This window comes from Pocillopora damicornis, chromosome 2, assembly GCF_964200805.1.
Source record: "Pocillopora damicornis chromosome 2, jaPocDami1.2, whole genome shotgun sequence".
NCBI classification, from domain to species: Eukaryota; Metazoa; Cnidaria; class Anthozoa; order Scleractinia; family Pocilloporidae; genus Pocillopora; species Pocillopora damicornis.
In genome coordinates, this window is record NC_142671.1 from 30,771,270 (window position 1) to 30,795,204 (window position 23,935).

A 23,935-nucleotide genomic window follows, 5' to 3' on the forward strand; every position below is an offset into this window, starting at 1 on the left:
TGATGTTAGGGTACTGCGTGTTAACTGAGACAGAAATCTCGAACCCAGTCCGTAAAAAGTATCTGCGAATCTTTTTTCTTGGCTGGGCCTATTTTGCTTCCTTAGAACTTACAGCAAAATAACGTATAATATAACCTCAATAGCATTTCTTTTATTAATCAAATGATTATCAAAACACCGTTTTTAACGGGTAGTTTTACAAAGTTACAAATGTGAAAACATCTGAACACTGCGAAGTATCTCTACTCTTAACTTCAGTTCCCATCCCTACGTCCCAAAACTGGCCTTGAAAATGAAGTTTGTTCGGAACATTGCTGATGTTGGGTAAATTAGTTTCTCAAGTGACCTAGAAAACAGATCCTCACATCTATAATGAACACTTAGCTCGCGAGAGCAAATAACACGCCATCTTTGCGGACGCATTTTCATTCTGCACTTGACCAGAAGAAAGTGAAGCCACCAAAAAATTACCCCCATCCCGTTAATTTTTTTAATTTTCAGCAGCCTAAGTACTATTTAAGGATGTCATCTGCTTTTCTGCTGACGAAATACGAAAAGGAAAAGCAGATACAAGTAACTTGTTGAAAATTAAAGTTTTGATATTAACTCTTTATATTCACATTACACGCTTCAGTTTAATGTAAACAAACAAAATCCTCATTTTTTCATATAATCAGACATAGTTAAGTGCATTGTAAAAAATGTTGGCGCAAAATGGCACTTGTTTGCTGGAAGAAGTGTTTACGGTTTACTTTAGTCACAAAGCTGACAAATTGAAACGTAAACGAGGGAGGGATGGGTGGGAATTAATCTAGTAAGTTATGTTCCAGAAACGGATGCAGCAGTCAAAGCCCACACTGGCCAGTGTGTTATTATCCAACCACGTAACTCGCGAAATGATGCCTTGAGGATGAGCACCTGAAACGGCATCAAAAAAATACTATGAGCATGCTCTGTAAATTGACGCGTCACCTTTTTTCTTGCGTCATCGTGAAGGGTCACATATCTTAACTACAAACATTCAAAGCTATTGAACAGGCTACAAAATAGAACATTAAAACAGTTACTAGAGAAATCTAGGCTTACGTTTTATTTGAATCTTCTCATTGGTCTTTTCTAAGTCGTAAATGAACAAGTTGGTGTCCAGTCCACCACAGGCAAGATGCCGTGAGTCAGGTGCCCACGCTACACAAGTTACGCGAGCTTGAGGTCCAGTCAACTCAAACTTCAACTTCAAAATAATTAAACAAACGATAAATTTAGTCAATAGCTGTTTAAGTTCCTGGGAAACCAAAGGCTAAATAGGGGGTGGGCAAGGGCGGGAGTCGGGGAAGGGAGGGAGTGGGGGAAGGGGGGGAGTGGGGAAGGGTAGGGGGAGCCTCTCAAAGACTGGCTATCAGCTGCATGTATGCCATACACTTGTGTCATACCTTATAATCAGCAGAGTCAAATACAGATACTCTGCGGTTATCATCGCCCACAGCCAGGTAAGCACCATCTGGAGAGTACACCAAGTCACTCACTACATTAACCGCTGATGACCGAGAACAGCTCGTCTTGGTGACCAGAGTATTTTTGTCCAAAGTGTAAATATGAATTTCGTTCTAGTAAAACAAGTGAAAAGGGATATTAATATCACTTTAACAAATAGTAAATATCCATTAGGGTTGTTTTCACTGTTCTCTTGCCTCTTACCTTCTGGGTTTTTGAGCCACTTTTAAATTTCGCTTTCTTCTATTTCAAAGTAAAGTGTATTGCACAGTGCGCCTTGATCACCTATACTGTGACGCCTGATTACCGCTCGCACATGGGAAAAAAAATTGATGATTTTTTTTTCTTTTTAAACAGCTGGGACTCACTAAGTCTCAATAGGTCACCTTTCTTGGAAAGAAGTAGGCTGATCCGTTATTTCCTTTTTTTTCTTTCTTTTTTTTTCAACCGTCTTTTACAACTGAGAACTTACGCCCTTTCTACGAGGGAGAAGAGCCTCGTATGTGAATTAACCCTTTAACTCCCCAGATCTCATTAGCAATTCTCCTTACTGTTTGCCAGATAGTTCTTGTGATATTTGTTCAGAGGATTTGGATTTGGATCAACTAATAATCCCCTAATTAATATTTTTATTTTTTAATTTTAATCATTAACCTGCTTGATATTGTATTGATAAAGTAAGGAGAAAGTCTGCCTTGGTCACTCATGGGAGTTTAAAGGGTTAAGTATGAAATCGTTAAGTTAAACGTAATCATAAGGATTCTGTGGGGAATTACCACATGGGTTGTTGTATTTTAGTCTAGCGACTGTGAACAGTTCATCCCGGCTTCAGGGGAGGAGGAGGGGGAAAGAGAGGAGAGGGTCATATCTTTCTAACCCTTACAGTATATCCCCAGCCTGATATGGGTAGCACTCCTAGCTGCTATCATGATTATTCGCGTGCGTAGCGAGAAGAGAAAAATTTTAGCGACTAAATTTGCGACAAAGTCGCCGATTTGGTGACATGCGTTCGGCGGTCATAAAGCAAGCTCCAACATTTGTATTCCTAAGTATTCATGGCTACAGTAAAAGTGACATAAAACATCTGCTTACAACATTGTAGATGCTCCCTTGATTTCTTTTATCTAAAAAATGTTGCCTTTTTTTTACTTTTTTTTGTATGAGTACTAATCACTGAGATATCGCCGGGGTGAACCTCCAAAACTATAGCCATTTTATGACTTAGGTCCCCAAATAGCGAGTATGTAAAATTTTCTTTTTGAAGCCTTGCTGCGCGTTCAGAATGGCATCCAAACACGTAACTCCACGACTAAGCCGTACCGTTTTTCCTCCTACTGCAACCTCTGTCTGCCCAGGGTGGATAGCAACGCACTGAGGTTCATAGTCCACAGGATGAGAATGCACAACGTTGCCATCTTGTAACACTACAATCTGTTAGAAGGAAACCTTAGATAGTAAGTGGAAGGACTATGGAATTAATGCGCTTGCGGAGCAATAAGCATCGCAAATTTGTTTGCTAGGACCCCATGAAAACAACGTTGCCATCAAAAAGTTCGTAAACTACGATCAGTTCTTTCAAAAAAAAAAAAAAAAAAAGCAGCGAAAATCAAAATTGATGTTTGCATGCCTCCCTCCCACAGTTTCGCACGGCGCGTTAACATCATCTTTTGTTTGTTTTTTTGTTTGTTTGTTTGTTTTATACCAATTGGCTCTTGCTCGCACGAAGGACTTCGCCAAACAGGGGGAACTGCTCAAACCAAACGCAAAGTAATTGCACTGACCAATCAGAACCAAGGTAAACATTGTTGGAAAACAGTTTAACTTTTAACATAAGAGCGCAGCAACACAAGGGTAATGAAGTCGCACTGGGTTTTAGTTAGCGCGAGAGCGAGGTAAGGTAATGGAACACAAACAACCTCGGGTTAGCTGCAACAATTCTATTTTTACCTTACCTCTTTCAAACAAGCCACAACAGTGAGACCATTTTTCCCACAGTCGAGGCCGTTCGGCTGACTTTGCATTCCTGTACTTTCAGACCTGACGGGAAAAATACAAAAATCAGTCAAAAATAAAAATAAATTGAAACGCAGCAATGATGTTTAACCCTTTAACTCCCGTGAGTTACCAAGAGAAAATTATCCTTACAATATAAATACAATTTCAACCAGATAAAGGATGAGAATAAAGAAAAATATCAATTTGGGGATAGTTAGTTAATCTTACTAATACTAAATTCTCTGAACTAACATTATAAGAATTGTATAGCTGACAGTAAGTAGAATTACAAATTTGATTTGCGAGTTAGGAGGTTAAATGCAGTTTCTATATAGTGTCTCTCGGTGCCCTGTGACCTGCTTTCCATCTGATTGATTTTAATAGTTGAGCTTGAAGCTTCATGTAAGCCCCCTTATCTTATAACCAACACATCCTTCCTCCACCCCTAAATTAAAACACGGGACAAAATAATAATGCCGTGAATTCGCTGTGGAAATTGTTACACCGTAGTACTGTTAATGGTCTCGGGCTAACTACTGTAGCGTTTCAGCACAAAACGCAATTGCATTTGTAAGCCAAAACAGTCTTGTTTCTGTTTTAAAGGATGAAGTGTTTTTTAAAATCAGCGAAATTCATTCTTTAAAAAATATCCACCAAAGCTGGACGACTGGACAAATGAAAAAAAAATCGACCGATATTATGCCTCTCACTTTGCCCCATTCCCCCTCTCCTTCTCTCTCCGATCATCTTCTGTCTGGAAGCCGTGGAAATTTATCAACCTACAGAGGCTTTTTAGAGCCTTAACAATGAGCTTGCATCATTACATGAGGTGTTACTCCACTAACCCATATTCCAGACTCTTCAGGGACGTGAATCTGACGGTGTCGTCCATACTGCAGGTGGCTAACTTATCTGCACACAAAACCATGTCTGATATTTGATTTGTGTGACCTTTGCCTTTGAATGTCTCAGCATTTCCAGATTTCACATCCCATTGACCTGAAGCGTGTTAAGTTTTACAACAGAGGTACATCACAACTTCTAGTAAGATACATTTATTTCAACCTGCGGATGAGAATCAAGTAAAGCAACGAAACTCTGCTTTGTGTAAGGGCAAAAAAAGCATTTACAGGGGCAACGAGCTCCACAAAACAAAGTTTGTTGGCAGTTACACGAACTCCTTAAAGTAACCTAGTATCTTTCTACACAGAAACTCATACATGTAGATGAAGCTTGAAGGACTCCAAGAATTTCACATGTTTTGTGAATGCATAAGACATAATACTTGAGAGGATACAAATTCGTGAGTCGAAACTTCCAGTGTACAGAGTAGAGCCATCTTCAGAAGAAGCAACGGACAAAATGTTCTTGTTGTGGCCCTGATTGGAAAAGCAATAAAGATGAAGTATCAAGACAAAAATCAAAACGGGAACATTTAAATGACAGCTCTGCATATAAAACCTGTCATCTCAATCACACAATTTCCAAATGCACTCAATTTAACCCTTAAAAGCCCAAGATTTGATTTTGAATTTCTCTCCTCCAGCTGCTACACAACGCGTTGTAAATCAGTTACAAGAGTTTGGTGTTACAACAAGATAACAACTCCTACCGAATAGGTTCGAGTATTCTCGTCACCTACTTGCTGAATAATGTAAGGATATTCTAGGGAGAAGTTATGTGCTAATCACTTTTGAGAGTTACTGCGTTAAGAGTTGCAAGTTAGTCGAAGGTTCAATACTTAAAATTCACCTCAACACAGCAGGACCACACTAAGTGTCAATCCTATCTTATTCGCTCGCTATCTACCCTCGAACTTCTACAAGTAATTAAGTAGTAACTTCTCATCACACTTCCATTGTACTACTTTGCAATCAGGTCATGAGAACAGAATCACTTTCCAGCTTCAGTCGACCGTCGCCCGGCGGACACCACGCTATTACAGACACCCCGGCATGTGACTGAAATAAACTCCCGTTATTACGGACTCAGTCGCTATTACGGAAATGTGGACACTTGCAAGCCCCCCAGCGCGACATTTCCCTTGTTTTTTTCTCTCACTATAGCGGACACTTCGTTCAAAATCCTGAATCACATAATAAAAAGCGACATCACGAGAGAGGAAAATAAAGAAACCATTCTTCAATTGGGTGCGAACATGAAAATTTCCTGCTTGTGGCCGGTTTTTTTTTTCGTTTGGTTACTTATATACCATTTCAAATGTTTAGAGACGAACCGATTTATTTTCTCTCGTACCCCGCTATTACGGAGTCTCGCTATTGCGGACACTAGATCTCCCCCCGAGGCTGTCCGCAACAATGGGAATTGACTGTACAGAGTGTTATCTTGATTTAAAATGAATTCTCCAGTCTAATCTACACGGAAATGTGTGACAGTAGGCAGCGATAATGACCAATTGGATCGTGAGAGTTTAAGGGTTAAATCATTGCTTAACTATTGCGTAACCTTTTTGAAACAAAACAGACTACATATGCATGTAAAGCGGTGGTACACACAAGTGGAATAATTACACATTAGTCTTATTATGACCCTCTGATAGGCCGCGAGCATACAGTCAATTTACAATAGCGTGTAAAGTTGACATGATAATATATATATAAATATATACCCAATAATTGCAACAGATATTGGGTTATCATTTCAAGTTCAATGTTTTCCCAGTTACCAAGCCCCTCGGCTGTCTAGTGTTCTCACACTTCTGCAATCTCAGAGAGAAGTGTCTTCTTTTGCAGAATGTTTAAAAAGGGTTAATAAAACAATTAATGAATTCGGATTTCGCATGATATCATATATTATCAATGAAACTTTGCGTCTGTGGTATCTGCCAAAGCCGAAGGCTTCGGAAGATAACACAGACCTCGGCATTGATAATTCATGATACCGTGCTCAACCTCATCTAATAATTCCTAACCGTAGGTGTGAGAGGGTACTCTCAGTGGTTTACACATGTAAACTGCATACCTTAATAATTCTGCTTGGGGAGGAAGGACTGTTCTTATCCAAATAGTTGATATTTCCAGTAAGAGCAACAGTAAGGAGGTAATCTCCCTGCCACAAGCAGCCAAGTTGTTGGTGTTCAAGGTCTGTGCCAAATGTAAACTCACTAACAGAAAACAAACAAATCAAAAATGGTGATTCCAATCTGAACCAATTTTTTTTATTTTTTAACTGAAATGGTGATTCCAATCTAAACCAAATTTTTCTCTTCTTAAAGGGTCACATTAAAAATTTTTGGTTAATAATGAGACACGTTTAAAGCCAAAACAACGGAATTTTAATCTACTTTTTCCATCACTTCTGGGAAATAATCAAGACTAGACTGGAGGGTGAGGGTCAACAAGTATGTATATTATTCATGGAGAATCAGTACTCTTGAGCAAGAAGATATTATCACAGACTATACTAATAATATACAAGAAAAGATAATGCGTGTCTGATTGGCTAACAACGAGTGCATTTTTCATGTAACACTAATGCAAAGTTGTAACACAATTGCAAATTATAAATAGTGTGCGCTGCCAACATTTCATCCATCTTTGACTTTCTCTGATGTTTTTCATGTAAATCATTAACAAGTAATAATGTGTGTGTAAATATGCACTTGTAAATTTTTCAAAGACTAAAAAATTTCACTTGCCCTACGGGTTTGTAAAATTTTGTAGTCTCTTAAAAATATACGCATGCTTACTGACACCAAATTGCACTCATAATCGTGTTGTTACCTAAAATAAAAATTTGTATTTTTCACTTGCAAACAAAATTTGATGGATCTACTATGCACATAACTGTGGGGGGAACTGCTTTAGAATTTCTTACACAGAAGCAGTGTTAGCAGCTATGTCCCATATTTTTGCAGTCTTGTCTGCTGAGGCACTGAGAACAAATTTGCTGTCTGGACTCCATGATACCTATGACAGTCAAGACAAATTATTGTTAGTACACTGTAATTTACATCCAGTAAGGATTAAACAATGCTACAAAAAGAGAGAAGAGGAGCATTTCAAGGTGTCCTCCACCTCATCAGGATAGACAAGTCTCAGGTCACTTAGAAACCCATTCAGATGATCATCAGCCCTTTAACCCCTAAGAGTAACTAGCACCTTCTTTCTCCTTACAATATCACACCTACATGTTAGTTGCACATTAAGGTCAGAAGAATAAAGGAAATTATCACAAACTAAGCAAGCTTTTGATTGTTAAAAAAATTCTCCTTGTCAATATCTTACTGCTTTCTGATTGTAGGGTGTAAAGGGTTTTAAAAAGCAATCAGTAATATGCAAAATAATAATCAGACTATTGTTAAATAACACATAAAGGAACTCTGCAAGCACATGGAGATAGAAATACCTGGAAGGGAAAAGAAACTATTCTCCTATGCACTGATTCCACAGTATTTGAAACTCAAAAAGGTATAAATAAAGTGGCAACAGAAACAGATGTTCCATGTATTCCCACTATCTAAGAAATTGAGGGAGGAGGTGTAGGGGGGGAGGGGGGAGGAGGGAAAAGCAGCTATTTGAGGGGGCACTTGTTGTTGGAAATTATGGCCTGGGGGTGGGTGCTATTTCAGGGGAGGGCACTTATTACAGCATGGGTGCTTATTCAAGGAAATAAGATATGTATCCAGCAACACCACTTGTTGACTTCAAGGAATTACACTATCAAGGAAAAGTTTCATAACTGCAGGATGAGACTAGGAAAAGTCTTGCACTCTCAGTAAAATACTCACCCCATACACACCCCCTTTGTGAGCTTTTCCTCCACCCAAGGCACAAATTTCTTCTCCACTCTTACCGTTATAAAGAAAAATCTAAAAAAAGACAACAACAATATCAATATTGATCAGAATAAAGAGTTCATCATAAAAACAAACCAAGCTATGTTCACAGAATTACATGTATTGTTGCATAAATTGCTGTGTTAATTCTTTCCTTATTTCAAACAATTTTCAAAACAGCTTCATTTTAATTTTCTTTCATTTCAGATTATGATAATGACCAAGGGAAATAAATATAACAAAATAATAAAAAAATTAATAGTGGGAAGATTCCAAAGTGTTCATAATTCTTTCCTATGAGATACAGCACAATTTTAAAGTACAACCATACATACTCTAGTTGCACGAGCAAAATTGAGGCATATTACCATAAATTTGCTAAATCTTAAATCTCCTCATCTTTCAAGGGTATATACATTACTAACATGATCGTCATGAATTGATAGCTCAGTTGGCTGAGAAGCACTTTGCTAGTTTCACATACTGTAATATACAGTCATAGAGTTACAATTCCACTTACAGTACACCAATTGTTTCTTTTAACTTGTTGTATAGCATTTGTACATAGTCACATGGTTGTATTAAACACTTTCCTATTTCAAGAGCACAAAACAGACATACCATGCCATCTGCACCACCAGACACAAAATGTTCACCATTTGGAGAGTACTTTACACAGTTCACAAAGTTGGTGTGGCTCTGTTTAAATGAAAAAAGGAAAGGAAACAATGGGCTATCCATTATCATAGTGCCTGTCCTAAAACAAACTTGTTTGAAGTAATGCACCATTCCTGTAAAAACCATAAATCCACTGCTATAAAAACTTTTGGAAAAAAATGTGTTTAAAAAAGAAGAGTTTCCCAAACTTGTGAAATCTAGTTTCAATGGTTTTTGTTAAATCTTTGAGATCTGAGTAGGCAATCAAGGCCTCAGAGATTGGGTGCAGTTAGTCAACCTGTGCAAATAATTTGATTCATCTCATTCATTTACAGAAAAAGCCAAAACAGTTGGTGCTTAATGAATATATGTTTGGAACAATTGTACTTTACAAGAATGAAATGCGATTCTCTTCAGTTCATGTATACTCAATAGAAAAAAGATACTTGCTGTAGTAAGTCTGACAGAAAATTTCCATGGGTCAATCCAGCTCCTCTTGTTAGGGCTCAAGAGTGTATTTCAATAACAGAATGTTGAATACTAATGATAGTCCACTAAATGCTTATGTCTCTTCCAGTTTAATTTTGGGTTGAGAATAAAAGCAACTTATCCAAGAATTGGAAATTAAATAATATCAGAATCATACATACATGTGATAAATGAACATTTTTGATGTAGAGGATCTTTATGAATGTCAGTCAAATCAATAAAATTGTATAGAATTTGATAAACAAATAAATTAAGGTCAGTGTTACCAACCTTGTTAGCATGATGATATTTAAAGGGTGGTCCCTCGAAAAAGCCAACATCAGAATCTTCACTTGCAGTACAGATGCGGAATGGACGAGTGGGTTTGTAATCCACTGCGTTTATATCCTTGGAGTGTCCTGTGATTTGACCCACCGAAGACCCACTATCCCATAGGAACACATTAGCAAATCTAAAAGCAAAGTAATATTCCAGCAAATTAATGATACACTGTTACTTGTGCAGGCCACTGGCTCAAAACTGGCATATCGGTAAAGGAATTTACCAGTCATTGAATAGGGCCATTTGTCTTCCTGTTATAGAGCTACTCTAAATATAAAATAAAAACTGTGACTAACACAGAGACTAACAGACAAACAGAAAATTATTTGGACAGGGTTTTTATATGCAGATAAATGCAATTTAATGGAGCTACTGTAACAACAAAGAGCATCAGTGTTCTCTAGTAGTCAGCAGTTTTTTTGCATATGTGCATGTGTAGGAATTCAATGTGCTCTTCATTTGAGGTGTTCTTGCATGTGCATTGAGCATGAACTTGAAGTATTTGGAGGAGTGGCAGTTTTCCCCACCCTTCCCTCCCTCTTTCCACTGTTTATTCAGTGTGATGGGTGCCTGTTTCCCTTTCCTGCATGAGGGTTCATGGCTGGGTTGCCTGGGAGCTGGCTGCCAACAGTGGAAGCCCCTGGATGTTTGAAGCACCCAACCTCCACATAGGGATGCAGTTGTTAAAAAGAAATGAGGATGATAGCTTACTTTTCCCTGCCTGCTCCAACAACAACAATCCTCTTACTGTCCTCAGACCATGCGATATCTTTAATAGCACCACTCAGAGACTGGTATTCATATTTCAGTATATGCTCTGCCTGTGTGGTGTCCCAGATTCTGAGTTTTCCAGAGACATCTTAAAAAAAAAAAAAAAAAGAATTGATAGACTATAAAGATACAAGGTCATGTTGTTAAGTTATACACTTGTGCACTTTACCTGATGTGTGCCTCAGTTCTATTGTTTGCCACTGAAATGAATGGTCAGAAGGAAAGAATGTGTGGCTGCAAATGACAACACTGATGGTGCTGTATTTACTACGATAACTGGAACAATACTTGTTTAACCATAACTGTACCCAAGCCAAGTGGCTACCAAGCCAAGTGGCTACCAAGCTGGAGCTTACTCCAATCTCCTTAGCATTAAGTAACTAGGAGTCACTCCTCCCCCCTGAATGGGATGCTGGTCTATTGCAAGGCTACCATCCAGCATTTCACCACACTAGCTTCCCTGACAAATTCGCCAGTACCCATTCATACTCCAGGGCCCAGTAGTATAAATGCCAGATAACACTATCCAACAGATAAATCACTATCCAGCAGGTAAGTGATAGCAAAACATACTGTGCTATTCACTGGATAAAGATTTATCCAGTGAATAGTGTTATCCAACCTTCAAACAACTGGGGCCTGGATGGTGAGAAGCATTATGAGAGTATTGTGTTTTGCCTAAGAACACAACACATGGATGCAACCAGGCCTTAACCTCAGACCTCTTGTCTGAAGTCTTACACACTTACCATTAGACCAACATGTCTCCCACCAATCACATATCCCATTGTACATTGTGAATTAATTTGAATTAGCTTACCTAAAACTGCAGTTTGCAGTAAAAGGTCACCAAATATCAGAGCTACCAATACCTATCTAAGAAATCATTAATTTTTGTCTGTCTGGGACTGTAAGATGCAACATTACTTTCTGAATACAACTTGCTAATTGACCAAAAAAAAAATAGCACTCCAAAGGGACAGATTTATTTTAAAAATTCTGTATATCTCTACAGAATATCAGTACATACTTGAAAATTATTGGATTAGAAAGTAATGTGGTGGTACAGTCTTTTGATCCTTTCACTCCCATGAGTGATCAAGACAGAATTTCTCCTTACAGTATCAATACAATACCAGACAGACTAGTGACGAGAATAAAGAAAAATATCAGTTAGGGGATTATTGGTTGATCTAAGACTAAATTCCCTGAACCAACATTATGAGAATGGTATGGCAGATAGTAAGGAGGATGACTCATAAGATCTTGGGAGTGAAAGGGTTAAAATTACATTCTAGGTACAAAATGGAAAACCTTGAAAGAACTTGGCACAGTGGGTCTCAGGGGATATTTTACCTCCTGATGCAATGTAAAATCCACTGGGTGCATATGCTGCTACAGTTGTATCCTTGGCATGTTGGGTATAAACATCAGCAATGTCAGGGTTCTGCAAATGTAATTTATTTAGTATATGAAATGAGCATAAAATTTTCAAAGAATCTGACCCAAAATTCATAAATATCAAAATGTTTCTGTGACAGGAAACAATCAAGTATTAGTCAATGGTCATTCCTACATGTCATCTTGAATGAAAGAGTTCATTGAACTCCCCAGTTTTAAGCAAGCAGTGGGCCTCAGTTAATCTCTATAAGAGGGTTGATTTGATCAAATAAATGTCCTCCACAGATAATTTTTGGCCCTCTTGACACTGTTGCCAAAAAGAAATGTTTGTATATTAAGACGTTTGGCTAAACTGAAGATGGCTTTGAAAGAAGTTTGGTTAAACAAAAGCTAAACTTTGTTTAAACAACCAGCCCTAAATGTTTAATAACTCTTTAACTCCCAAGATCTGATTGTTAATTCTCCTCTAGCCACTACACATACTGTATCCTAACTTGTAAATTAGTTTTGAGAATTTGGTGTTGGATCAAGGTAACAACTTCTATCTGATACGTTTGAATATTCTTATTGGCTGTTTGCTGGATAAAGTAAGGGAATTATAAGGAGAAGTTCCATGTTCATCACTCCTGGGGGTGAAAGGGTTAAATTGTGATTCTGAACAGGAGTTAAGTTCCAAAGCATTAACTGTTCAACTCCCAAAATTGATTATTATGTAACTTCTCTTTACAATATCCATACATTATCCAGCAAACAGGTAATGAGAATACTCAGACTCATGAGGTAGAAGTTACATCTTGATCTAACTCCAAATTCTTATAATTACTTTACAAGGAAAATGTGCAGCAGCTTGAGGGAAGAATTAACAAAAATCTTGAAAGCAATAAAGGAGCACAAAAAAGAAACAATACGGTGAAACATTATTGGTCAAATTCATAAATTGTTAGTTTGTTTTCTATCCTTTCTTTTCTTTTTGTTTAATATCTTTTAAATCTTTTTTGCAAATGTAGACTTATATAAACTGATGTATGTAACATTATTCTTTATGAAGTAAAGATCACTATCCCACACTCTCTCACTTCCTGAAACACAGAGTTTTCAAAGTAACGTACATTTTACATAAATCTCATTACAGCAATGCTTCAGTCAGACTGACATAATACCGAGCCAAGGTTCTACCTCAGGTTTTAACCTACATTGTAAGAATGCATACACACATGTTGTAGTTTAACCTGAATTTAGGACAAAATGATTTAAAACCATTTTAATTTGCATTTCCCTCTGTTAATGACACATTGTCATACTTCCTGTAATTATCAATTGAAAGTAAAAAATAAAAAGTGCAAATAAATTCAGAAATCGTTTTAACTTAAATTCCATCTCAAACAAACAAAAAACTTTAATAGACTCCAAAAAAGTTTTTTTTATTATAATTAGTACTTTGACTGAAGTAGCAGTGAAAGAGGAATCAATGGAAAAAAAGAAATTTAAAAAAATTACTTTTTAATTAATAGATGAAGTAAATCAAGTAATATTTATCCATGTTTGAATCTGTTATGGTGAGATTGCCTTCAGATTGGTTGCTTGGCAAATTACTGTCACCAGTCTCCCATGATTCTCTTTGAAAAGGAGTAATTCAAAAAAGGTAAACTTTTACAATTTTATTGTAATTGTACAACGCTTTTTACCTTTGGTTTTCTGTTAACAAAACTCAAAATAACTGGGGGAGTCCAGGACCATTAGAATTATGATACAATAATTAACAATTATTCTCTGAAACTGAGGTGATTAATAGTTTAAGTATATACCCCCAGACACCAAAAAATATATTTCTTTCAGTATACCAAAAAATGGTAAGAAATTAAACTCTTGAGGCACGATTTTGTCTCATTTGATGCTCCTAAGGGAATAGTACTAGCCTTGACAGCCTTAAGCCCTTATATGACAACATTTTACACTATTCACTTGCTTTGTAAATACTAAATAACACCGTTTGAGGATTTTATAGTGAAAAAAATTTGGTTTGTAACTTTACCATAGAATCTGGTTAAATAATACAAAAAAAATCTACAATGGGCGAGTTGGCTTCCACAGGACTTCCATAATTAGAAATGGCAGTGTTGGAGATGGAAATAGTTATGCAAACAAAAATAGTTGATCGGATATGTCCTTTTTTGGTCAATGTTGGCTGTAATTCACTCAAACTATTAATTAAAAATAATCGACAAACCGCCCGTTTATGTCCACCACTACACTAACGACATCTTCTTTATCAGATGCAACCTCCTTGCAAAGTAATTTCACATTCAAGCTGTTATTTCACATTTAAGCACATTCTCGAATGAAATACAGTACCTTACGTCACTTAAAATTTTCAGAGTGGGTGAGAAATTTAAAATACATGAATTTTACATGAGTCAACGTCTACAGGAAATTATCGAGTGTGCAGGAAAATTCCGAAAATAATATCGCATGCAGCTGAGAATAAAAAGATGCATTTCGAAATTTGCTCAGTATGTTTGAGTTTTCAGCCCCCTGCTTTGCGAATGACAAGCTCCGAGCTAAAATAATCTTGCAGAAATAAATTAAACCCACCTCAATGTCGCGAATTATCACGCTGGTACCATTGGTATAGAGGAAATTTTTTCCTTTTGGATCGCCTTTTAAAACTGTTGGAGCGCCTCTAACAGTTTTCGGTAAGGTAGAAAATATACGTCCTGTAAGACAAGAATAAGCTTGGTCTCAAAAGATACCGTATCGCTGGAAGAAAAACGATAGCTAGTACATGTTCAAGAAAGATGACATGATCACGAAAGTGAGTTTGTCAAAGAAAGCTGAAACAAACTGTTCTCATAAACTAAGGCTACAGACCATAAATCAGAGCATATGCGATCCTAAAATATGAAGATAAACTAACCTTTCTCGAACGACATAATGTCTCTCGTCTGTGCTCTGTTAATCGCAGAAAATCTCTGTGAAATATTGTTTTCCTGTGGGATGATGATCACACCTCTTCCGGCAAACAAGTATCCCACAACTCTATGCAAGCCATGGTCTAATATGGCAAACGCTGACCAGTAACTGTCGTGTAAGCCGGTCTTCGTGTGATTTCCAACATGTGATAAGCCTAAATAGTAATCGATGTCTTGGAAAACACACAAGAAGATAATTTTATAATATTTAGGTTATGTAATTTGTAGATAATCAACTCTGTGATTTTTAGCATTCCAGAAAACAAAACGGCGATGTTGCAGCACTCTTGTAACCTGCGTGAGTATGCTGTTGAGTGGTTTTACTGAACTTTTGAATCTGGATGGTCGAATATAAATGTACTGAGCTTATTATAACATTTAGACGTTTTTCGTTCGCTTATTGGGGTATCTGGATGTATTATTTTCGACAGAACGGCTGTTGTATACTTCTTCTCCACATTATCGGTAAGTGGTAACTTTCGTGACGCAATTGTAGGAACTTATGTCATATGTAAATTATTGAATCTGCAGTTCAAGAAAATTATACAGTCGCCATTAATTTTTAAATCCGAGCTCAGGCATCAACACGTGGAGATTTAGGCATCGGCCATGTTATATGGTTGATATTCAATGCTGTTTCGGACAGTAACTCCTTTGACGTGATTGCGTGCGTTACATTGCCAAGCTCGAGTCCGATTTGTGTGTTGATCACGATTAATTATTAATCTTTCTGTTTGTTGTTTGTGCGGAGTGTCTCAACAGCATTTGAACCCATGAACTCTAAGAATGTGACCTGGGGAGTTATTTAGTAGCTGAATTATATTCGTAACTGACTACGCTAGATGCTAATGCTAAAACTACTCAAGCTAGAAGTTAATCCACGAGTCTATTTTTACTTAATCTGTTAACTAAAAGTTTGGTAACAATTTGTTTGGCTTCCTAACCCCTTCACTCCCATAATCTACATAGTTATTCTCCTAACTGTTTGTCATTCATCGACTATGATTTTAGATCGAAAAATTTGGTGGTTACTCAAACATGGGCTCATTACAAACCAACATAATGACCAGCTCCCAGTAAGCTTGATACTGTAGCTCAGTTGGTAGAGCACTGCACTGTTATTGCGAGGTCATGGGTTCAACTATTATATAGACCTAAATTTTTTCAGGCTTTATTTTAACAACAGCTTAATTAGTGTTCACCACTGTAAAGATCACTTTTATATTCATTCATTAATCTGCAGTTCACCAAAGTATATGATTTTCATATAATGCCTCCTACGGGAGACCAAGCTACATATTTTGTTGAGATGAATGAGTAAGTGAGTGTGATAATAGAATTCCAGTCTTGACCCAGTTTTGACCCAATGTTTCCTGGTGCTACTTTTTGCATCTTTTTTAGTAACTTAGTAGTTTGACATTCCCACAAAATATGCAGTTGAGTTCTTTTCTTTTGTGATTTCTGGCTTATATCTACTAGTGCATTAAGTTTCCAGTTGTCATGACACTTCGAAAGACGGCAGAAGAGGATAGATATCTCATAAACTTTTCAGGATTGAGAACAACTAATGATATAATAATTATGGATGTCAGGAGAAGAAATTCATGCTTGGTCACTCCTTGGAATGAATGGTCAACTGTCTCATCATCAGGGTATCAGTTACCCCCCTGGGAGCAGGGAATGTGGTGGGAGGGGAAGGGTGGAATCATTACCACAAGATGATAGAATTAACAATCAGGTCTAGGGTGTCAAAGGCTAAGGTTACCAAGTATAAGTGTAGCAATTGTTTGAAGCAATGCTTGTTCCTTTCTGTTGTAGACATGCATATCAGTTGTCCAGTTATGTCGCTTGCCAAAGATATGATCAAGACTCAAAGTGCAAATTACCTTGCCACCGACATTGTAATCATGCTGTTCCATTCAGTCATAGGAGTGTTGTTGGTTTCAAAAGTACTGTTCACAATCAATCTATACCTGGATTGTCAGCTCTTAGTGTAGAATTGAACACTTTAAAGTGTCTACAAAGGGACAGACAGGTACAGAGTAAATGTTTCACTGGTGGACATCATCTACTTGCCTGGATTAAGCCATGTACAAACCAGGCAAATTTGTCTCCTGTGAAAACCACAATCAACAGAACAATGTTTTGTGGAAACGTTTTAAATTTTAAACATACAGGTCTCCTGTGTGGTCATCAAAGACAGACATTCCACACCAGCAGCATAAGTTATGATCCCTCATCTAGCAAAGCAGGTATAACAAAACTGTTGGAAGATGAAGAAAAAAAGTCCAAAGTAGAGGAGGCTGTGGAAGCTATGAAAGAAAAGAAAGAAAAGCTGAAGGAGAAAGCTTTTCAAATGGAATGTAGCCCTGAAGAAATCGAGCCAATAGTTGCTGTATCTCCAGCGCCAAAGAAGTCTCTGTGGCAGAGGGTTAAGCAAGAGGCTGTACATTATTATCATGGATTTAAGCTTTTGTATTTTGAAGTTAGAATTGCTGCTCGTAGGTTATGGCAGGTCATGAATGGAAAAGTGTTGTCCAGACGGGAAAGACGTCAGGTAACAAGAGTATGACTAAATTTGTATTAATTAAAAAGAATATTTTGATATTTATCCTTTCATATATATTTACATGGCTGTATCTCTAACCCAGATTCTGCAAACTTTTGAAACTATTGAAACTTTTAGAAAAACAATTTTAAGGGTGAAAATTAAGTTGAAGCTAACCAAGCTGTTTAAATAATTTTACAAGCAAGGCTTTGTTTAGGGCTGAGCTCAGACTGACTTGTTAGTATTTACATGTACTGTTTGCTGTGTACTAAGTGTTTCCAGATTTTTTTGTTTGTGTGCTGTATACTAAGTATTTTTGGATTTTTACTGACTGGAGTTTTCATCCTTTTCATCATTTAAACTTTTTAGTTTCTTCGCACAGTGGCAGATATATTTCGCTTGGTTCCATTTTTGGTATTTGTACTGATTCCTTTCATGGAGTTTATGTTACCAGTTGCTGTTTACTTTTTTCCAAACATGCTACCCAGTACATTTGAGGACAAATCCAAGAAGGTTTGAAAATCACACAATTGTTAATTACAGTAGAAACCCACCAACTCAATCTCTGAAGAGAAACCAAGTAGGGTTGGAGTTAGCATGAGTTCAAGTTCTTGGGAATGGTGTTGAATTTCAATTATCTTGTTAAGGATTAACAGGGAATCTGGTTTTCATTATTCTTGCTCAGTTCACAAGCATTTTCACACATTCAGTTCCTTTTATAAGAGGTAACCTGCTAACTCCTAGAGGTGATTAACATGAAACTTCTCCCTACAATTATTATTTATTCATTATCTAGCAAACAGGTAATTAGAGTATTCAGACTTATCAGGTAGGAGCTGCTATCTTGATCCAGCACCAAATTCTCTTAACTAATTTTCAAGGAAATGTGAAGCAGTTAGAGGGGAGAATTAACAATCAGATCTTGGGAGGTAAAGTTTAACCAAGTTCATGTTAGCAGGGCTTCACTGTACTATTTAGCAGGAATAGTAAGTTGTTTTTCCTCATCCTTTTCACCAAACTTACTCCAAGACAGCCAGCTTTTGGTTGATTAGATAAAAAACAAACTTTAAACTTATGGCCAGTGGTAGATGTCAGCTGATTTGAAGACTATAAAGTTACAGAAAACATTCTTCAGCTCAACATGTCATTACTACCAGCATCAAATTCTAGATTGATCAATAATGTTTGCCAATAGCCACTTTCACTAGCCAGTTAGCTTTAGCCCTGCATTTTAATGCTGCAATTGTGTGATGATCTTTCTTTTTTTACTTATCAGGAAGAAAACAAAAAGAAACAACTTAAAGTGAAAATTCAGATGGCTAAGTTTTTACAAGACACAGTGGAAGAAATGGCTGTGACAGCCAAAGAAAAGAAAACACAAGAGGTCGTGGCCGACTTTGCAAACTTCTTTGAAAAGGTGCAGAAAAAGGGGCATGAAAAAATTTTGAATTGTAGTTATTACTACATATAATAGATAAATATTTCCTACTGCAAAAACTCTCCCTGATCACTTGATGTGGTTTTATGTTCTTTAAAAGCTGTTAATTTCGATATTTTAGAAAAGTCAATTTTTGAAGAAATTTGAATGTGGTAAACATATATATACCTAACATAACCATGAAGGAAGAGAAATTTGGCTATCCTGTGACAGACTTAGTAGTGAACCTTTAAATATTCAAGCATTTGTCATCCCTTCTCTAAAACTAACTAAAGGGTGAATGCTTTTAATGAGTATTTACAGTGATTACCACATAAAATGTTTGCTAAAGTTTTTACAAATTCATCAGCCCCTTCACTCCTAAGACAACAGGCCAAAGAGGAATTTCCCTATTTTGTATCAGTACATTTTCAATCTGGAATGTGATGAAAAGATCAAAGAAAAACAATTGAGGGTTAAATTGTTTCATTTAGAAACCAAGTTCTCAGAACAATGATAATGAAAAATGTATGTCAGACATTGCTGAGAATTTTCATTCTGATCTTGACATGGAAAGGGTCATAGGAACAACTGCATGTATGTACTAGCCCCCTAGTTTCCCTTGCCTCATTTACATAAATTTGCTTTATGTTTGGATGGCAGATCCGTAGCAGAGGACAACAACCTAGCAATGAAGACATCTTAAGGTTTTCCAAATTGTTTGAGGATCAAATTACATTAGACAACATGAGTCGTGCCCAACTCAAAGCAATCAACAGGCTGTTGATGTTGCCAACCATTGGAACAAACAATTACTTCAGGTTTCGACTGAGGATGAAATTAAGAGAGCTCAGAGCTGATGATTTGGTAGGTTGCTGTAGTTGTAATTTTTATGTGCATGTAAGAATGATATTACAAGGCTCAAAAAAAAAATGCCTCAAAAGAAACACAGAAAAGAAATACCTAAGAAAATTGATATACCGATAATAAACACTTTAATACCTTAACCAGTTATACCTCTCAAAATTTATCATTTTTTTGCATTACTGACTGTAGATTTTAATTTGTGATCATCATTATTTGTCAGAGTCATTATGAATATTATAACCCTGAAGCACTTATGTCTGTCCAAGAGCTGGAGTTTATTAAAGCATGAGATTAGCCAATCAGAAATTACTTCCTAACATCGAGTTGTTTAACTTTGATGATTACTGAATACATAATAGGTCTGAGCTTCTGGTAAGAGTCATTATAAATATTCTATGCTGAACTTACTGTTAGTGCAAACTTCAATCATTTTTTCAGCGTGATTGTACATGTAATAAAGACTGTAAAGAACTTCTTGAAAGGAATTGGTTATCACCAGCCCTATTTGAGCCCTAATCTGACAGTGTATGCATCATACTTGTAATTGGACAGTGTAATAGGACAGTTAACAATCATGCCTATGTAAGTGGACAGAACGCGTCTTGTGTGTGCGCTGTTGTCTCGCATTCTGCCAAGTTAACTGTTGTTTTATTATAAAAATGTATAACCAATTACTAGTTTCTTTCTCAAATTTTGTCATAGTTTTGATTAATTGGTAACAGGACTTTGTGTCGTCCAATTCTGTCTGTAATTATACTTGTGACTAACAAATCAGTCTCCCGCTTGGCAGTTGTCTGATTTTGTTAATCACTTGTATGATTACAGACAGAATTGGACTCCACTTGGTTCCATTATGGTAACCATTATTGAAAGTGTCTCACCCCAAGTGGTATTATTCATTAAAATCCATAGTTAATTCAAAGAGAAGGTGTGGAAAGCCTCACTGAACAGGAACTGCAGTCAGCTTCCCAAGCTCGCGGAATGAGAGCTATTGGTGTTCCTGCAGCAAGATTAAGGTCTCAACTTAAACAGGTGAATTTTAAGAGGTTGTGAGGTACTTGCAATGTATCATTGCCTTATAACAAGCTGGAAGATACACTCAAATTAATTGGTTCTTGCTTGTGATCTATTAAAAGACAGATCTGGATGGCTATGGATGATCTCAGCATCAATAACATGATTGTGCTTCTTTAATTTATTTTACATAAAACAGACAGATTCTATGTTGCCATGCATCTGGTCAGTATTAGATCACAGAGGACATAAAAAAGTGGTCAGAACACCAGTGACACACTCGGTTGGACCAGTTGTGAACCACTTTTGTTCTTACCACTTTTTGACATCATCCATGATCTACCTACATGTACATGACTGTCTTCATGTATTACTGAAAGTTGCAGTCATTGTCAAAGTTTCATAAATTATTCAATACTGATGTAAAGATGTTGTTTTTTGTACATAGTGGGTTGAACTGCACCTGGTTGAGCAAATTCCAGCATCTCTTTTGCTGATGTCCAGAGCATTGTATCTCCCAGAAAATGTCAGTAAGGTCGATCAGCTCAAAGAAACGTTGTCACAACTGCCAGAAAACTTGGTAAGCATGTGTTCACTGTCTGATGTTAGGATAAAGACAACTTTATTTCTTGGTAGGCCAATTTGAGCATATCCTCATATCTATATATGGGAGAAGCCTATTAAAAAACTCTATAAAAATGTTATGTGCTGCAGTTCTAAGAATAACAGCAAATTAATGTTTTCACGGTGACAATTTTTGACAGTTGTCATGGAGACATGGGAATAAAATGGCAGGATTTTACGGGGGGGGATCATTCTAAGTTGACATTGCCGCTGGCATTTGTGCTTTCTTCTACAATCCATTTCTTTTATTTTACATCAATTTTCTTTGCGTGTATTTCAATTTGATTGTAAGTGGTATGTAATATAATATATAGATTTAGCAAAGCCTAAAAGCGGAGCTCACATATTTTTTTTTTCGCACGTCTCAAGGGCACAACGTCTTGCCCCGGCCAGGAATAGAACCCGGGTCGTCCGACTTAGAGTCCAGTGCACTGATCACTGGACTACTGGACAAAGTCGTGGCATAGGCGTGCCCGCGGTACAATTGGCCACGCATGTTAAAAGTAGCACCTTGTTCGGTCGTACGGTCGTACGGTCGTCATCCAAATTTTTTCGGCTTGATGGGTTACTACTATTTTGTATAATTATGGGGGTACGCGAGCTCCGCTATTATTTACAGTTTGTATTTACATACTTTAGTTAAACCTCTCTCCCTTGAGGTTCATGTTCAGTGTTTGGCTCTGTATTCAGGAGGGTTCACTATTTTATGCCCTTTTCTCTTCTTTGTAATTATTCAAAAAATTTGTAATTGTTGAAATGGAGTTAAAAAATACAAAGTATTTTTTTATTATTTACAAGACGGTGGATTAAGATTCGAAGGTTTATAATCACATGCCATGTAATTGTGTATGTGGTTTCCTTAACATGATACTCTCATGGTTAATATTTTTAGAATTTTTTGTTTTTGTTTGTTTGATTGGTTTTTTTTTATTTTGGCCTGTATAAAAGCTTTCTTTTGAATTACTTTATGTGTAGGTAGAAGAGGCTGAAATTAAAATATGCGAAGTTTCTGGTGAGAAAGTTGACAACAAAGTTCGTTTGGACGTTCTGAAGAATGAGGAGAGAATGATTGCTGAGGAAAATCTAGAACTTATTATAGAGGAAGAGGAGAAAAAGAAGAAGGTATTTACTGTAATGTAAAGAATACATATATTTAACACTTCCATTTCCAAGATCCTCCCTACAGTCTGCCGTTCAATTCTTATGATGTTAGTTCAGAGAATTTGGTATTGAATCAAGTAATAATCCCTTAATCAATATTTTGTTATTCTCGTCACTTGTGTGCTTGATATTGTATTGTTATCATCCAACTGCACAAAGATAATTACAAATAACGCGCGAATAGAGTGAAAATTCCCGCGATATTGTACGGTTATTTGGACAGTTGGTTATTTTGTACTGTAAGGAAACCTGTTTAACCAGTCGGCTGCGCGCGCTACGCTTCTCTATCCGCTTTTCTTTTCCCGCCTTCTGAGAAATGAGCAGAAAGACGTAGCAGAAAAAAAAGAAATTGGATAATAAATAACTTTTTAGGCGTTTTGGTGCGTAGAATCGCTTAGTATTTTTACTCGTTGTTTGTATTTTGACTCGCCTTGCGGGCTCGTCTAAATACGGCACAACTCTTAAAAATACTCAGCGATACTACACGCCAAAACGTCTAATAAGATATCTATACTGTAAAGAGAAACGCTGTTGTTCGTATTTCGACTTACTTTTCGGGCTCGTCAAAATACGGCACAACTCGTAAAAATACTCAGCGATACTACACACCAAAACGTTTCATAAGGTATTTATATTGTAAGGAGAAACGCTGTCTCGTTTACTTATGGGACTAAAAGGCTAGGGGACCTCTTCTATCAGGAAGAATGTTGACAAAATCTTGAGAAAAAGCAATAATTATCAAGACAATGGTTTATGTTATGTATTGAAGCCAAAGGCTCAGACAGATAATGCAAACCAAGACCTAAAATTTAGAATTCCCGCTATCAAGGAAAACTGATATCAATTGGTATTTCATTATGCATGCTTGAGTGGCTCTTTGTCTTAAGGAACACTGTATGACATTACCTTTACATGGGTAATGGTGTTTTTTGTTGATTTTAAGTTACAAAGTAGACGAAGCCCTATACTGAAGCACCCTCGCTGACTCGAACTAAAATCTAGACGTCCGTCATACATTTCCTGCAAGTTAATCCTCGGTAACTGAAAACCCTTGATAATTCGAACCTCTCGCAATTTCGAAGCAATTTTCGTCTACCTTTGGGTCATTCTCTATATTTTTCTGCCCCCGATAACTCGAACCGCGTCGAACCAATTCGAAACAGGTCTGTCAATGCGTGACAAATCGCTGAAAACAACTAGTGCACCGCAGTCCAAAACAATTACGCTACGTTATGGTTTCTGCAGTTATTTAGTGTTCCATTTCACTCAACTTCTGTCTGCTTAAATCTGATTAATGTATACTGTATGAATAGAAAAAAAAGTGAACATCATTTTCCCTTATTTCCAGTCCTTTGTTTTCAACTCTCGATCGTACCTTTTTCAATTTGCTCTTGAAGGTTTGAGTTATCAGG

The 23,935-nt window shown here is 36.9% G+C and overlaps 2 protein-coding genes across 2 annotated transcripts in view; one reads left to right on the plus strand and one right to left on the minus strand.

The window, feature by feature from the left end:
- Positions 1 to 131: 131 nt before the first annotated feature.
- Positions 132 to 14,992, minus strand: LOC113686115 (WD repeat-containing protein 1-B). Its single transcript, XM_027203715.2, has 16 exons — positions 14,838 to 14,992; positions 14,516 to 14,637; positions 11,879 to 11,969; positions 10,463 to 10,610; positions 9,701 to 9,881; positions 8,906 to 8,983; positions 8,237 to 8,317; positions 7,324 to 7,415; positions 6,469 to 6,610; positions 4,784 to 4,865; positions 4,332 to 4,485; positions 3,444 to 3,528; positions 2,812 to 2,922; positions 1,431 to 1,604; positions 1,087 to 1,231; positions 132 to 918 (listed from the first exon to the last, which is right to left on the minus strand). Exons 1-16 carry the CDS (start codon positions 14,851 to 14,853, stop codon positions 812 to 814), a joined length of 1,809 nt encoding a protein of 602 aa, XP_027059516.2. The 5' UTR covers positions 14,854 to 14,992; the 3' UTR covers positions 132 to 811.
- Positions 14,983 to 23,935, plus strand: part of LOC113686116 (mitochondrial proton/calcium exchanger protein) — a 13,897-nt gene continuing 4,944 nt past the window's right edge. Inside the window, exons 1-9 of the mRNA XM_089198367.1 lie at positions 14,983 to 15,190; positions 15,324 to 15,357; positions 16,711 to 17,449; positions 17,810 to 17,953; positions 18,717 to 18,857; positions 19,521 to 19,724; positions 20,637 to 20,756; positions 21,187 to 21,318; positions 22,338 to 22,484. Coding sequence (XP_089054493.1) covers positions 15,166 to 15,190; positions 15,324 to 15,357; positions 16,711 to 17,449; positions 17,810 to 17,953; positions 18,717 to 18,857; positions 19,521 to 19,724; positions 20,637 to 20,756; positions 21,187 to 21,318; positions 22,338 to 22,484 — 1,686 coding nt within the window. The 5' untranslated portion in view covers positions 14,983 to 15,165. The remainder of the gene's footprint in view (positions 15,191 to 15,323; positions 15,358 to 16,710; positions 17,450 to 17,809; positions 17,954 to 18,716; positions 18,858 to 19,520; positions 19,725 to 20,636; positions 20,757 to 21,186; positions 21,319 to 22,337; positions 22,485 to 23,935) is intronic.

Excerpts from the sequence above, each read along its gene's own strand:
- LOC113686115 (XM_027203715.2), bottom strand. Across the intron at positions 8,318-8,905 it reads CTGGTGGTGCAGATGGCATG|ATTTTTCTTTATAACGGTAA; the intron begins GTATGTCTGTTT and ends GTCTTTTTTTAG. Across the intron at positions 6,611-7,323 it reads GCTGCTAACACTGCTTCTGT|TGAGTTTACATTTGGCACAG; the intron begins GTAAGAAATTCT and ends GTTTTCTGTTAG.